At 43.7% G+C, this 15,612-nt stretch overlaps 1 protein-coding gene across 4 annotated transcripts in view; it reads right to left on the bottom strand.

The window, feature by feature from the left end:
- Positions 1-3,073: 3,073 nt before the first annotated feature.
- LOC147615696 (uncharacterized) overlaps positions 3,074-15,612 on the bottom strand; it is a 57,353-nt gene continuing 44,814 nt past the window's right edge. For all 4 annotated transcript variants that reach the window (XM_086778258.1, XM_086778260.1, XM_086778261.1 and 1 more), the window contains 4 exons: positions 15,343-15,578; positions 15,196-15,232; positions 11,561-11,618; positions 3,074-3,906 (listed from right to left, as the gene is read on the bottom strand). In XM_086778258.1, the coding sequence (XP_086634384.1) occupies positions 3,848-3,906; positions 11,561-11,618; positions 15,196-15,232; positions 15,343-15,578 (390 nt within the window). In that variant the 3' untranslated portion in view covers positions 3,074-3,847. The remainder of the gene's footprint in view (positions 3,907-11,560; positions 11,619-15,195; positions 15,233-15,342; positions 15,579-15,612) is intronic.

The following is a 15,612-nucleotide window of genomic DNA, read 5'->3' as shown; positions in this document are numbered from 1 at the left end:
CTGATGCTATCGATGAGACAGAGGACCTTGTAAAAAGCTGGAACAAAACACTGCTTGTGTCTTTAACTTCAAATATCTTGTAAAGGTTACAAAGATGTGTATGTCTAGCACTTTTATTTTAGCCAATCAAAATGGTGATCCCCTCAAACATTCAAAGTACTGAGAAGCAAATATACACTAACCAATATAACCGTTGTGTTGAAAAGTTCTGGCACACATGTATTTTATGATAGTGCAAAGAATTTAAAAGATACATGAGAACTTTCTTTTAAAAAAACTTGCACTCATGCATTCACCCACTTCAAAGAGTGGTGTAGATAAATGCTAGAAGCGAATTCTATCCTTCTAACTATGATCATGATAAATGTTGTTAGTGGGACGTAAGTGTTCGTTGAGTTCCTTTTCAATGATTTTAGGCTATTACAATTCATGTTTGTATCTCCATACATCAAACATTCAATGTTGCTAAGGTCAAGAGATTTACAGTAGGTTTTGGCATGCAGTTGCCATGTACCACAATAGACTCAAGCACATCCATCACCGCAACTAGGGTAATGTTTATATATCTGAGTATTTACAGCTTCCCTGCCTAAGCCAATTGCCTACGCCCAGCCTTCCTCCATCGCACAAGAATAAGGTCTGCTTGTTTTTCTTCAAGTACATAGGTGGCAGGTGTAACTATTTGGCTCTCCTAGCTTTATTTCACATGATGGAACACATTCCTAAACACTTCGACAAGTTGATGAAAGCATGGAAACACGAATCATGAATTTGGCTCAGGAAAAAGCACCGATCTTAGTCAAAAAGCAAGACAAAGCAAAAAGTCAAGTTGGGTTGACCGCAAGCCAAGGGCACCATTGGAAAGAGGAGACTGAGCCGAACCAAAAAGCTAAAAGCCGCTTTTCCAAAAAGCAGCTCTAGGGCCAAAAAGCAAGGCCCCGAAGTCAAAAAAGCAAAGCACAACAACTTTATTAACAAACGGGTAATATTTTTATTAATCGACATCAACTTGGATATCCTACATCGGCATATCTGTTTGTTTTGTATTCATTGATTGTATTGATCCTGGCCAGCGTGCCCATGGATTGTTCCTAAATCAATTCCTAAAAGAGGGAGCGGGCATGTTCCCCACTCAATGTGTTGTACTGTGCAAGATCCCTATTCCCTTCTCTCTCTCTCCCCCCTCTCTCTCTCTATCATTATCTCTTGGACACGTGGTTGAATTTGTCACGGCACATCCCGTTGGGCTTACAGTGGTATCAAAGCAGGATTTCTCCTGAAGAAACTTTCTTGGGGTGTCAAAGCCATGTCAAGAGTAGAGGGAGACCAAGGGCCTCATGAAGGGAACAACTATGAGGCCGATACAAAGCTTCTAGATGGGAACCAATGCCGTCGGTCTATTTCTCATGAGACTGCGGCCATGACATTGGCAGAGTACCAAGATTTTTAGCAGTTTAGACAGTTTCTCCAAGACGAAGAATTCCTTGCTTGGAAAGCCAAGAAGGAACAGGACCAAAGAAGGGCTCAAATATTTGAAGATTTCATCAAGGACCAAGCCAGCGAAGCCGAAGGAGTTGAAGCTACCAAAGCTTATCTTCGAGCCAAAGGAGTCACCATTTCAGAAGGATCAGGAGCCACCAGGTCTTCTCTTCGTGGAGGGAACAAGGAGGCTATCCCTAGGCCCGTTCTCTCAAATGCAGCTTCATCGGGACAAGTAAGGGAAAGGAAGGCAAAGGAGCCTACATCAACCGGCAAGATGGACTTCAAGCCGAGAGAGAAGAGCGTCAAGTTTGATGCTTTTCATGGAAAGCGGGATACACAAAATGCATTATCTTTTGTTAAGCAGTTTGATGCCGCTTTTGGAGGAGACGACTTTCCCCAAGGTATAAAAGAAGCTAGAGCCCTCTTGGTTGGGCATCAAGTGCATAAAGTTGTGGAGATCATCATCTACCTCACCACCGGCTTCACCTCCTTGCGCCACCTCCACACAACTCAGCCTAGCTGTCACCACTTAGAGCCGCCGCCCCCCAGCCCAATCGCCGCCCATCTTTGAGATTCGAGATTTGGATTTAGACTTGGAACTTGGACTTGGGATTTGGACTTGGAACTTGGACTTAGATTTATTGGACTTGGATTCATCGGATTTGGATTTGGATTCATTGGACTTGGATTCACTGGATTTGGATATTGGATATTGGATATTGGATTTGGTACTAGCCCAGTGAGAGATACTTGTGGGTCATCCTCGTGGTGTGCTCGGCATCAGAGATCTCGTGCCTCGACATCGACATCAACATCAACATCAACATTGACTTGGATATCCTACATCGGCATATCTGTTCATTTTGTATTCATTGATTGTATGATCTTAGCCAACATGCCTGTGGATTGTTCCTGAAGAAATTCCTGAAAGGGGATGGAACCTATTCCCCACTCAGTGTGGTCCCTATTCCCTTCTCTATCTCCCCTCTCTCTCTATCATTATACACGTGGTTGAATTTGTCGCAACACATCCCGCTGGGCTTACAGCAGGTACATGTGCGTAGAACATGGAGTCTTGGAAGATGCCAGAGAGCTCTTAGGTTTTTTGGGAGGAAAAATGGTCTACCAACATCAAGCTATACAAGAGCATAGTGGAAACATTTAGGTTAGAGGGGTGAGGAGACTATCCAGCAGTTGGAGAGACTATCCAGCAGTTGGAGAGCCTGTTGGCACCTTCCCAACAAGAGATCCAAGCAAGAAAGCAGCCCCCCCAGCCCCCCTCAAGCCCCAATTCCTCCCCCCAACCCCCAGCCCATGCCTACCCGCCTAGGATGTGGTTTCCCTCCAAGAACCGCCAGTCATGGAGAGTGAATCCCCTCCCTTTTTTGTGTTTTTGATCACTTTACCTCTACACAGGGTTGTAGTCCACCCACAGCGGACGTTTTTATCTGTTAACTAATAGAAGGATCTTTCCAGGGGAAAAAAGTTACTTCCTAGCACATTTGCAGTTAGCAGATACATGCATGACTTCTTGCTAGTTCTCTACAAACACCAAGTAATTGTAATCCACCTTCTCATGGGCATGAACATTGCAAAAACATTGATTTCTTCTTCCCAACGATTTACACATTCTCACCATATACATGATGCTCTGAATCTTACGAAGTTTGCAACAATGATGTCTGCATAGGAAAAGATTATACAAAAACTATCTTCACCTACACTTGTGTGCCTCATGTAAATAAAGTACATAAAGCAAGCTAAAGCCCTATACACACAAGGAGCAGAAAATATTGAATTAGGATAAGCATGAATCATGCACTTCGCATACTAATTGCTTCTCATACTATCAAGTGTACTTGTACATCTGGACATCCTCCAAGGCAAGAAAACAAGCAAAAAAGGTAATTGTAACCAGCTATAATGGTTTTCAAAGCCGGCCTTTGCCGATTGCCACTAGGATGTTTTTGTATACAATGTCTTAACTTCACATTCAATCTGTCCACTGTGTCTTCAACAACCATTGAAAAATGTGCAAGTACATAAACCGATGTAATACTGTGCAGCATCAAATAGCACCCACATGTATCAAAAATATTCTATGACAACACCCAGTGGCAACTGATGTCACCTAGCTCCTCATGAATCATAACTCAGACCGTGCACGTCAGGAAACATGCTGTGTACATCCTCTGCAGTCATGTGCCTCTTCTTTTGCTACGTAACTTCAGAAGAGTGATTCTTGAGGAGGGTTTTTTTTTGGGAGGGCCAAGGGTATAGGTACCGTGAAGGACTAAGCTTCCATAGTTTTGGCACAAGGGCGTGGATTTACAAACAAACTAAACATGATTGAATCAAAGGCCATTTAATTCTTCAAAGCTTCATAAGCTGTGACCACATCACGGAATTTCGCCTCTGCAAAATCTGCAGGCATTGAGAACAGAAAAGATCCAGAACTTTTACAGCTTTCCGTATTCACTTTTACTGACCAAAAAAACCCCCATCTGTGAAGAGGGGAGCTCAGGCATGACAAGGGAAGTGAAGGGAGAAGGAAGAGAGGGGGGGTTTTCAGGATTTCTAAGAAAAATATGAGATGGTGTGTATGTGGGTCATAGACACAAGAAACGTTTCGAGGTTTTTTTCATTTCAAGGTTTTTGGGGTTTTGTTTCGAAAGGTTCCATCCCTTGGCTAAGAAACCGCGAGGTTTTGAAAAATCAATAATTTCATTAAGTATAAATACTTAAAGAACTTATAGTAGCCATGTAAAAACATAGTGTAATGATGAAAAAATGGTCTCTTCTCACTCATCTCGGGGAACCATTCTTATTTTGGTGAGGCATTATGGCAATTTTGCTTGATTAGATGCTACAAGTAGTTCAATCAAGGACTCTTACGAAATTGAAGAACAAAAGGTAGAAATTCGGAAAGAGTTAAGACATTGAAGGAAGAAAAAGGGGGAAGGAGAGAGGAGGAGAAGAGAAAAAGAGCAAGGGAGAAGAAGAAAGAAGAAGAGGAGAAAAGAAGAGCATGGAGGAGTAGACGTGAAGGAAGTAGCAGAAGATAGAAAAGGGAAGGAGGGAGGCAAGAGAAGAGGGAAGGAAGGTGATGAGGAGGATATGGAAGAAAAACAAAAAAAAATCCCATAAAAATAAAGGGGGAAAAAAACAAAACCTGAAATTTGGGCGAAACTGCCGTACCGGAGAGGTTTCGAGGTTTTTAAAAATTGTTTCGAGGTTTCAAGGTTTCGAAAGCTAGAAACAGGTTTTTTTGTTACTATGATGTGGGTTGTTGGTGAGGAAAGGAGATGGATAAAGCGATCATTTTACCTTCTACCAAGGCCAAATACCGCTTACAAGACCCAAAACAAATTTGGGTCATGTAGAAACACATACAAGAGCAAATGGGTCGTGTATTGGCAAAGAAACTAAGAGGTTCAGGTAGTGAGTGAAGGCAAAAGGGGTGTTAGGGTTAGCGTTTGGAGATGCTGCAAACACGCGTGGAGAGCAACAGAGAGAGAACACGACTTTTGTGTATTCAGCTTGATCAGAAATGTGAAGTACAATAGCCACATAATAGTGACCTAAAGAGATGTGTTCACATGTCCGGCCATAAAATGTGCCGGGTGGACCAAAACACCTATAAACTGAATATAAGTGAAACTAAGCTAAACTAGGGGAAAAAACCTCCACTAACTGAAGTAAAAAGTGCCCCAGTAATCTACTGATGATCACTAGCACTCCTCTGGGTGCATACACAGCATAAAACCCAACAAACCCCCCTGGAGTGATATGTGATCACTGTACATCATCCACCAAAAGGAAACAAATTCAAAGCACTGCGGAATGCTTCGAATTTCGGACGTGGTAATGCCTTGGTGAAGATGTCTGCCACATTCTGATCTGTAGGACAGTAGATCAGACTGATATCTCCTACCTGGAGTCTCTCCCGAACAAAATGATAGTGAATCTCAATGTGTTTCGTGCGAGCATGAAACACAGGATTCCTGGCCACAGCAATGGCACTCTGACTATCAGTATAGATAGGTGTAGGCTCCTCCACTGAAATATCCATATCAGTCATGAGACGACGCAGCCAAACACACTCAACAGGAGTAGTGTAGGCTGCTCTGTACTCTGCCTCACAAGACGAAGTGGCCACTGTGGTCTGTTTCTTGCTTAGCCAAGAAATGCATGAAGAGCCAAGAAAGAAACAATTTCCACTAGTGGAATGTCTGGTATCAAAATCACCAGCCCAATCTGAATCACTGTAAGCGTATAACTGCATGTCACCCCCTTCAGGATAAAGCAATCCAAGAGACAAGGTACCCTGCAAATAACGGAATACACGCTTCACAGCTTGCCAATGTGACAACCACGGGCTGTGCATGAATCTGCTCAACTGAGAGACTGCATACTGAATATATGGCCTTGTATTACACAAGTAAATAAGGCACCCAACAGCCTGAGCATATGTAGTGGCATCAAAGGAAATACTGTCATCTTGTAGTGACAGTTTCATCCCAGGCTCCATAGGAGTACTAATAGGCTTGCAATCCTGAAATTTAAACTTCTCCAGAAGTTTAGCAACATACCGTGATTGCAATAACCCAATGCCTCTGTTATCCTGCACAAACTGTATGCCCAAATAGTAATGTACAAGCCCCAAGTCAGACATGTCAAATGTCTGTTGCAGTATCTCTTTAAAAGCTGCAATTTTGTCATCATTTGATCCCATGAGCAAGAGATCATCCACATAAAGACTGATGACCAGCAGATCTGTCTCTTCTTTCTTTACATACAGAGTGGCTTCTGATGGACTGTTCACAAATCCCTGAGTGAGTAGGAAAGCATCTATTTTTGCATACCAAGCTCGTGGAGCTTGTTTCAAACCATACAAGGCCTTTTTCAGCCTGCATACTTTCCCCTCATGACCATGTTCTGCAAATCCCATGGGCTGAAATACATAAACTTCCTCCTCGAGGTCCCCATGTAGGAATGTAGTCTTTATGTCCAACTGGTGAACAACCCAACCACGATGTGCAGCCAATGCAATGACACACCTAAGTGTCGACATACGGGATGTAGGAGCAAATGTCTCCTCATAATCAATGCCCTTCTTCTGTGCATAGCCCTTTGCAACTAGACGGGCTTTGTACCTGTCAATGGATCCATCTGCATGTCTTTTCAACTTATAGACCCATTTAGTACCAATTGCTTTCTTGCCTTTGGGCAGATCAACCAAATCCCATGTTTGATTCCTTTTAATAGAATCAAGCTCATCCTGCATGGCTTTGTTCCAATGCACATTATCTCGTGCATCCACAAATGAATCAGGCTCATCATCATCCTGTAAACTGGCTGCCATAACCAGATTCAAATCCATGATGTGTGCATGCTCATTGGTCCGTGTCTCCCTACGAGTACGACCAGCAAGAGGACCCTCTAAATGGCTGTCCTGTAATGTCCTCAAATACCATCTAGGTATGTGTCTGACCTGTGGTGTCTGCTGCCCCATATTTGGTTCAGCTTCTGGCTCATTTTGCTGCTGAATTTCTGCACCACCTACATCATTTGTTGGCTGTCATGTACCTTCATGAGTTGGATCACCAACTGTGGAATGAAACTCCATAGGTAGTAGACCTTCAAACACATCATTTTCAGCCTGATTTGCCTCATAACCAGCCATGGATATTTCTGATTTTTCATCAAAAATCACATCCCGACTAGTGAATATCTTCCTGGATAGTGGGTCATATAACCGGTAGCCCTTGCTCTCACGGCTATACCCAACAAAAATGCATTTTGTGGCTTTATCATCCAGCTTCCTCCTCAACTCTTTGGGTATGTGTGCATATGCAAGACACCCAAAGATACGAAAATGCGATACAGAAGGCTTGCGGCCATGCCAAGCCTCAAAAGGAGTAATGGAAACCAATGCCTTTGTGGGACATCGATTCAAAATATGACAAGCACACATGACAGCTTCCACCCAAAAGATATGTGGTAGCCTTTTTGCCTTTAGCATACATCTGGCCATCTCCATGAGTGACCGATTCTTCCTTTCTGCAACCCCATTCTGCTGTGGAGTGTAAGGAGTAGTATACTGATGTTTTATACCTCTACTCCCAAGAAAGGAATTCAGCATATGTGACATATATTCCCCCCTTCGGTCCTACGGAGAGTCTTGACCTTGCATCCTGACTCTGTCTCAGCAAGTGCTACAAAGGCCAAAAATGCATCATATACCTGTGATTTCTGTGTCAAAGGATAGACCAAGCATATACGAGAGAAGTCATCAATAAATGTTGCAAAATAGAAGCAACCACCTAATGACTTCGTCTGCATGGGACCACATAGCTCACTGTGTATAAGCTGCAACTTTGCAGTTGCTCTTAGAGCCTGATCACGTGGGAAGGAAAACCTATGCATTTTTCCCAAAATACATCCTTCACAAATGTGATCTGGAGGCTTCTCCATGAGAGGTAGGTCTGTAAACATGTTATGTCGCTGCATAAGCATAAGACTACCAAAATTTACATGCCCCATACGAGCATGCCATAACTCCGCATCAACCATAGCTGGAGTAAGAGTGAATGCATTATAAGCAGACTGATCCACTGGCTGAAATGCATCCAACTGATAAAGTCCATGACATAATGTACCAGTAAGCATCAAGGTCAAGGCATTAGCTTTGTCTCTGACCATGCATTTATAATCATCAAAGTGGACTTGCATACCACAATGTGCTAAAGAAGAAATGGACAACAAATTCTTCTTTATCCCTGGTACATATAAGGCATCTGTAAGGCAGAGAATGGAGCCATCAATGGCTGTGAGCTGAATCTCCCCAATGCCACGAACTGGATATGAAGCATTGTTGGCACATTGAACAGTTTTGCCAACAGGGGCAGGGCCAACATGACTAAACAAATCCCTGCGAGATGTGATATGCTTTGAGGCACCACTATCAAAATACCAAGTACATGCATGCTCTGTCAAACTGAGTGCCTGTGAAGACCAAGAGGCATCATAGCTGCATGCATAGAAACAGTAATCCCTGTCCTCAACAAAAGAAGCAGTCTCTGGAGAAGCTTTAGAAGCATCATTAACAGACATCCCAGCTTCCTTTGCCTTCTCTTTGGCAATCCTCTTCCTACATTCAGTGATGTAGTGACCTGGCTTCTTACAGTAATGACATTTGCCCTTCTTCTTGGGCTGTCCATCACCTTTCTTGGTATCCTGTGAAGAACCACCATCACCTGAATTCTGATTTGAACTCTTTGGCTGAGTTTTTCCTTTCCCCTTTTGACCTGTAGTAAATGCTTGTTCAGCATTTGTGTTCATATTCATATTCTTCCTCATTTGCTCTTCTTGTAGCAAGAGAGCAACAAGTTCCTGATACTTGAGGGGTTCAACAGCATTCCTCATGCTGAGGTTCAAAGAGGTATGGAAAGCCAAGTAAGATCTTGGCAAAGAGTGCAAGATGGTGGACACAAGCTGTGTCTCAGGAATAATCTCATCCACATTGATGAGTTGCTCTCTCAAATCTTGCAGCTTGTTTAAGTGGCTAGACATATCATCTCCTTCATTCATTTTCTGATTTTCCAGCTCTCTTTTCAAAAATGAGATCCTAGCCTCATTACGAGCAGCATACATCTGCTCCAAAGTCACCCATGCATTCTGTGAAGAGCCAGCTGAACGAATATGAGGTATAATAGACCTCTATACTGACAATGCAATGAGTGACAAAGCTTGTGCATCCCTGGCATCCCATGTCTTTTGAGCATTTGTTCTTTGAACAGGCAATGGCTGTCCTGGAGCCTGTACCTGTTGTCCTCGTCCACGAGCACCCCCTTGGGGAGGAGTCTTTGGAGCCAATGGACCTGGACGTGGTTCATCACCACTAACAAAATCCCAAAGACCTTTTGCCACAAGCACATTTTTCAGCATAAAACTCCACAAGGAGTAGTTCGTGCCGTCCAATTTGTCTTCCTTAGACAAATACGTGAATACATCACTCTGCTGTTGATTTGCCATTATGCCTACGCACAATGTTGTACCTGTGTATCAAAAAACCCAATAGCAAGAACCCTGAAAACAACTGTACTCCACTGAATACAGTTCACCCAAGTATGCCTGCACTCTCAATCCTCTGAATGTGCAGCTCAATGCACCAATGACTGAGTAGAGCAGTAAATGGCATACACAATGCCAAAATGCCCCAAAAATGCCCAAATTTATTGCACGCAAAACTGTGCAAAAAAACTGTAGACTTCTTTGCTAGAAAGTCTGCCTGTAGTGCCTGTAGATTTTCACAGAGAAAATAGTATTGCCCAAAAACAGAATTTTTAATGCTTACCACAGATTGACTGAGTAGATTGTGGTACTTATGCAGGTACAGTCCACCAAAAGAGCAAGTACAGTTGACTGTACTGTGCAGGTACAGTCGACTTGTACTGTAGCAGATACTTTGTAGGTACTGTGAAGGTACACTGCAGGCAGGTACAGTACGGGTTCACTACAGGCAGGTACCACGGGTACAGAAGCAGTCGACTTAATACAGTCGACTAGTACAGTTCGAGGCCGGTTGACGTGCGCTGACAGATACAGTCGGCGCTGACTGTACGGAACACGTACAGATGTACGGAGCAGGTACGGACGCTGACAGGTGCAGTTGGCGTTGACAAGATGCAGTCGGCACTGACAAGATGCAGTCGGCGCTGACTATACAGGTGTACGGAATGTACGACTCCTACTGACGGCGGCGAACAAGTACGGCAGCTGCAGGCGAGCAGGTACAGTCGGCAGCTGTACGGTTAATGCAGACGGCGCACAGTGCACGGGCAGAGTAATGATGTACGGGTTGTACGGAGGCAGAATGTGGCAGTGTACGGGCAGGGCAAGGGCAAGGGCAAGCCTTCAATGCTCTGATACCAAATGAAGGCAAAAGGGGTGTTAGGGTAAGGGTTTGGAGATGCTGCAAACAGGCGTGGAGAGCAACAGAGAGAGAACACGACTTTTGTGTATTCAGCTTGATCAGAAATGTGAAGTACAATAGCCACATAATAGTGACCTAAAGAGATGTGTTCACATGTCCCGCCATAAAATGTGCCGGGTGGACCAAAACACCTATAAACTGAATATAAGTGAAACTAAGCTAAACTGGGGGAAAAAACCTCCACTAACTGAAGTAAAAAGTGCCCCAGTAATCTACTGATGATCACTAGCACTCCTCTGGGTGCATACACAGCATAAAACCCAACAGTGAGCTCCCCTTTTCTCAAATATGCGAGGGAAGCACGTGCAGCTAGTGGCATAAGCTGCACATTACAAGAGAGTATGTTGCTCAGTCTCCCGCACACCAAGATAGCAGTGTGTGCATGTGCTCTGTGCCTCAGGCGCGCCATTCCACCATCTAGTCTCACATCACAGATGGTGAGATCTGAGTCAAATGGAAGCAATGGTGCAGATAGTGTACTGCGGTGCTCATTCCATCATATAGGGGTGTGTCTTGCAGCCTCTCTCTGCAAAAAAGGTAATGCTTACAGGAAGGACTGATTTCTAATGTGTAGTGCCGATACTTGGAACCTCCACTTTCCCAACTGATTCCACATTGTCCTTGGAGGAATGTTTCTTTGAAAAGTGGATCTATGGAGGCATCACTGAGAAGGTGTAAGGCACCCCATCAAGAAAACCAGTATTCGTTGTCCAACATCCATCCTGAGCTTACTATCTTGCTCTTGCATGTTTTCTTTATTTTACCGTTTGCTTCCCATACTATCCTCCCGAATATGTTGGAGCGTGGTTTCTGAAGCTTGAGTATGTACTCAATTAGCCTCTGCATCCCTAAGACCTCAATGCAGACTCCTTGACTCAAGCAGGAGAACTGGATAGGGAGCTTGATATTAACTCTGAAGAAGTTTGTGAAAAACTACTTCTGAACCTTTCTATGTCCAACCATGTATTGATTGAAATGCTACCTTCCAAACTTCAACGCCATAAGAGAGAAAGACAGAGAGGTAGTTGGCAAAGAGGGGGGCCAATGGGTCAAGCACCTAGAAAATTTATCCTTGCGTACCTTTTTTATGTTGGTTTCGATCAGGATGATATTCCATAGCCTTGGTTCTATAGGCAGCCTGCATTTAAAACAAGGATAGATGTCAGCAACAGCGACCGAATTTGTGTAACCAGATTCTTCAATTTGCTTTTTGCAACCCGGAACAATATATGCAATGAGACTTTTAAATTGGGAACTATTTTAACTTTTTTTTTAAGAACGGTTAGCTGTTGCATCTCAATTTACTTCTCCATGATGCAACCGAGATGCTTGTCAAAACTTTTGGACACCATGAGAAACATATTTGACCACATAAACTATTACTAGACAAACAGTAACAAGCCGGGTTTTTGACTAGGAATTCACACGACAGATGACAAGGCTGATGGGGCATGCATCCATGATGTTAATGAGGCACCATAAAAGCACAAAGATCCATGGCCTTGTAGCTTACACACACATCAGTTAGCAAAAGCATCAGAAATTTTGGCTTAGGGAGGGGAGCAGGCAGTGGCATAAGGCACAATAATCATTTCAAAGCACCACCATGACGTAGGCTACCGCTCTGCCCTTCGGGGTAATCCCGGGAAGGACTAATCTTCCCTTTGGGACTCAACCAACTATCGATGTCTATGGCATTGGGACTGCCCTTCGGGACTCTTTTTAGCTACAAGGGTTATTTATCAAGTCGCTCTTCTTTAATGGCTGACCCCCAGGGTGGAGACGAATTTCTCCAGGGGCCACGGGAGACAGTCGCCCATCATACGGCTCACCCACCACTTGCTTCCGGAGGCCCAACTTGCCCTCTTTTGAAAGCTTAAAATGCCTGCAAGAATTCCTATGAGACAGCACTGCACTCTCAGGGAAAATGGGGACCTGAAGCCGATAATTTGGTCAAAGGAGCATTCAGCCAATGTATTACGCACATGAAACCATAATTGCCCTGCTACATCACAGAAGATGAAAGACTGGCAAGCTCTCATTTGGAAGCCCCACGTTCTAATTTACACAAAGTATCACCTTTGCCAGTGATTGCAGAGAGTCCAGCTGCCAGCTAGGAGCTACACAAATAAAGAGATGAAGAAGATGGTGAGGGTATGGCTCAATAGATATAAACATATTGTTAGATCGATTCCCGTTGAATTAGTAAATTAATTAATTGGTTTTCATTTTTTACTCGTTGTTGGCCCCTATTGTGACTTCATATTTATAAATTGATGAGCGTAAACTGAAGTTTAAGGACGCTCTCACCAGATGTCTATATAAGTGAGATATACACTCTTTATTGGGGCTTTCCACACATGAAGACCCACCACAACTTCTAAAAAGATCACACTTTAGTTCCCCTAGCCAGCACACGGATAATGGGCTCTGGTGGTATGGGGAACACCAGGGTTGGGGTAGCTGTGCAAGCTGAATATTCCCCCCCTTCAAGTTCTTCAATCACAACGGGTTCTCTTCCGCCTCTTTCTATGGCAAGCATCTTGATCTGGGGAGACACACAAAAACAATACCCGGGAAAATTTCATAGTCAGTATCGAGGATCTCTCTTGACCAGCAAAGCACATGACCACCATTCCTCACGCTTGGATGCCCACAATTCCCAACCATCCAATAATTCTTCGTTCTTCAAGTAGCTACAAGTTAGATACACTCTTCCTTTTCTGTGTCTGTATGGTTGCAGGACAGCCAGCCTAGCCACCACATACAGCTTGCTGTTCACCATAGATCGATGCCAATGTGGTGCATCACTAGGCTTTTCTTCATAGGCTTGCATTGCCCCTTCTTCTCACTTGGGCTCTTTTACAAACACAAAGCCACATGGTTTATAGGGGTTTCCCATGAACACAGTTTACTTGGCCAGTTGCATTGAATGCAACTTGGCTAGCTCAATTCTAACTCTGCCGATTTTGGCACAGATAGAAAATGTAACTGGAAACTTGGTCATTACATGACAATTACGTCAGCACTGAAGTGTGGGAATGCAGGAAGGATTCTTGCATTAATGGTAGGGGCTCAGTTAATGGTGCCCATGGGAAAAGGTTCACTTGTCAAGATGAAATTCGTGGAGACTTGCTCAAGTTCTTCTGATAAAGGAGTCTTCTAACAAGATCCAAGGGAAAACCCACCTCTTCTACCCCTAACTTACCATTATTTTCTCCTATTAATTTTTACTAATTTTCTTTCTCTCTTCCCTGCCAGTTTTTATGCTTTTTCCCTTACTCAAGATAACATAGCACAATCACCGCCAGCAGAACCAATTATAAATCTGATAAACACTAAAGGATCCCCATAGCACAGAAAAAGAAAGAAAGAAAGTTGTCTCAACATTTATGGGGTGGATGCCACAGGTGCAAAGGATGTTATTTATCAGCAACTCAAGTGCAGTGGACTCTAAGCCTGCTTGGTCTGGCTATGTTACCATGGAGGAGACACTCTACCTGGCCAAGATCAAATCTTCTCCAATGCCACGCCAATCTTTATCTGGAGAAGAGACTACTAACAAGAGTGAAGAAGATTTGTAAGCAGTACCTATCAGATCACAGCAATGACATCGAGATGGTCACACTCAAGCACTGATAATCAACTCCAAAAGGTCGCATGAATTCTTTTGGAACCATTTTATCCACCACCCATCGGCTGGTTCACCCCCCTCAGCCCCACCCAACCACCAAAAAAGAGTCTAGGTAGGGTCAATATTTTTTTCTGGTTTGAAGTCATACATATAATGAGCATGGTCGTGTTAAGCACAGTCCAGCCTAACAACATGAAAAAAACATCAAGCTCCTTGCCCAGGCCGACTTGAGGGGGAACTAAAGAAAAGGATTGAGGCACTAGACACCCTTCAAAAGATCCTTGAAGTTGAGCTGTTTCGACCAACATGTATTTGGGGATTTATAGAACCGTGTTATAGTCTGTTGGGTCAATTTGACCACAAGTGGTCGACCACAGCCAACCTAAACCTAGCCCACCCAGTGATTAGAAACTTGACCGGTGAAAATTTGGTGCTTTTTGAGCCTCACTGCATAAATAACGTTGCTAATGGTATGTGAGAAGCCCGCAAAAACAGCCATGTGTAGGCTGTTTTTTTTGCTTTACATTTTGTGAATATGCATACCCAAAAAGGCACAGCCTATAGCCCCCCAACCCAAAGCCCTTGTCCCAGCCCTAGGTACATCTGCCCTCATGATGCTGTTGCTCGTAGTTGTGTTTAAACTGTAGCTTTTCATGGTGGCTAGACACCAAGAAAAGAAAAGCATTTATAAGGCACAAGCCCTGCCTGGAATCTCATCTCTCACAAGGGGCAATCTGCAGTCTATGATCAGAGGCCTCGTGCTCAGGTGTATTCACCCCTCTTGACTCTCCTATGCTTGGAGGTGGTCAAGCAGTCAGGCTTAAATTTGGGTTGGTGAGTCCATCAATTGCTTTCCTTGCATTCTCTAAGTGTGTGCATGCATGGCTCTGAATGAAAGTCAGTCTCCCTGTTGCCTACAATGCATCACCCTCATCTAGGTATATAACAACTAAAAGATTAAAAGAACGCTAGGCATCTAGAGAAGGTGTTGATAAGTTTATAAAATCTTTCTGTTCATATAATTTAACTAGGTTTTTCAAGGCATGCATGCCGAAGGTCAAGAAGAGTCTGCAGGAAAAACCTTTATCTCCGCCTGCGAATATGTGCCTGCTCTTGACCTGCACAGTCAAAATAATAAGTAGCACCTTCAGCTAGCCAACCCTTCTCATTACTCCTATATACAATGTCTGAAAGATGGACATAATGCAAAAGGTTATCAAAATAGTACACGTCAAGGCCCAAGACTTTGTAATGATGTGCATAAGGAGATTTCCAACGTTGTGATGTTTGAAATCTTCCACGCTCAGCATTCTTCCATGCATCCCAGTCTGTTTGGGTCCACGATCGCTCATCTCTGCCACCTTGGTCACTGGTCTCCTCCCCACCTTTCTCCCATTTCTGATAGCTTCTAGTGTAGTGCGCCCTCTCTCTATGAAAAGCCTCTGCCATGCGTCTGATGCGCTCCTGAAAGCATGCTAAGCAAGTCAGCCTTTGATAC

Source organism: Cibotium barometz, chromosome 39 (genome assembly GCF_041138505.1).
Source record: "Cibotium barometz isolate CiBa-2024 chromosome 39, ASM4113850v1, whole genome shotgun sequence".
Classification (NCBI taxonomy): domain Eukaryota; kingdom Viridiplantae; phylum Streptophyta; class Polypodiopsida; order Cyatheales; family Cibotiaceae; genus Cibotium; species Cibotium barometz.
Note: the sequence above shows the minus strand (reverse complement) of the source record. Positions and strands in the feature narration are given on the sequence as shown.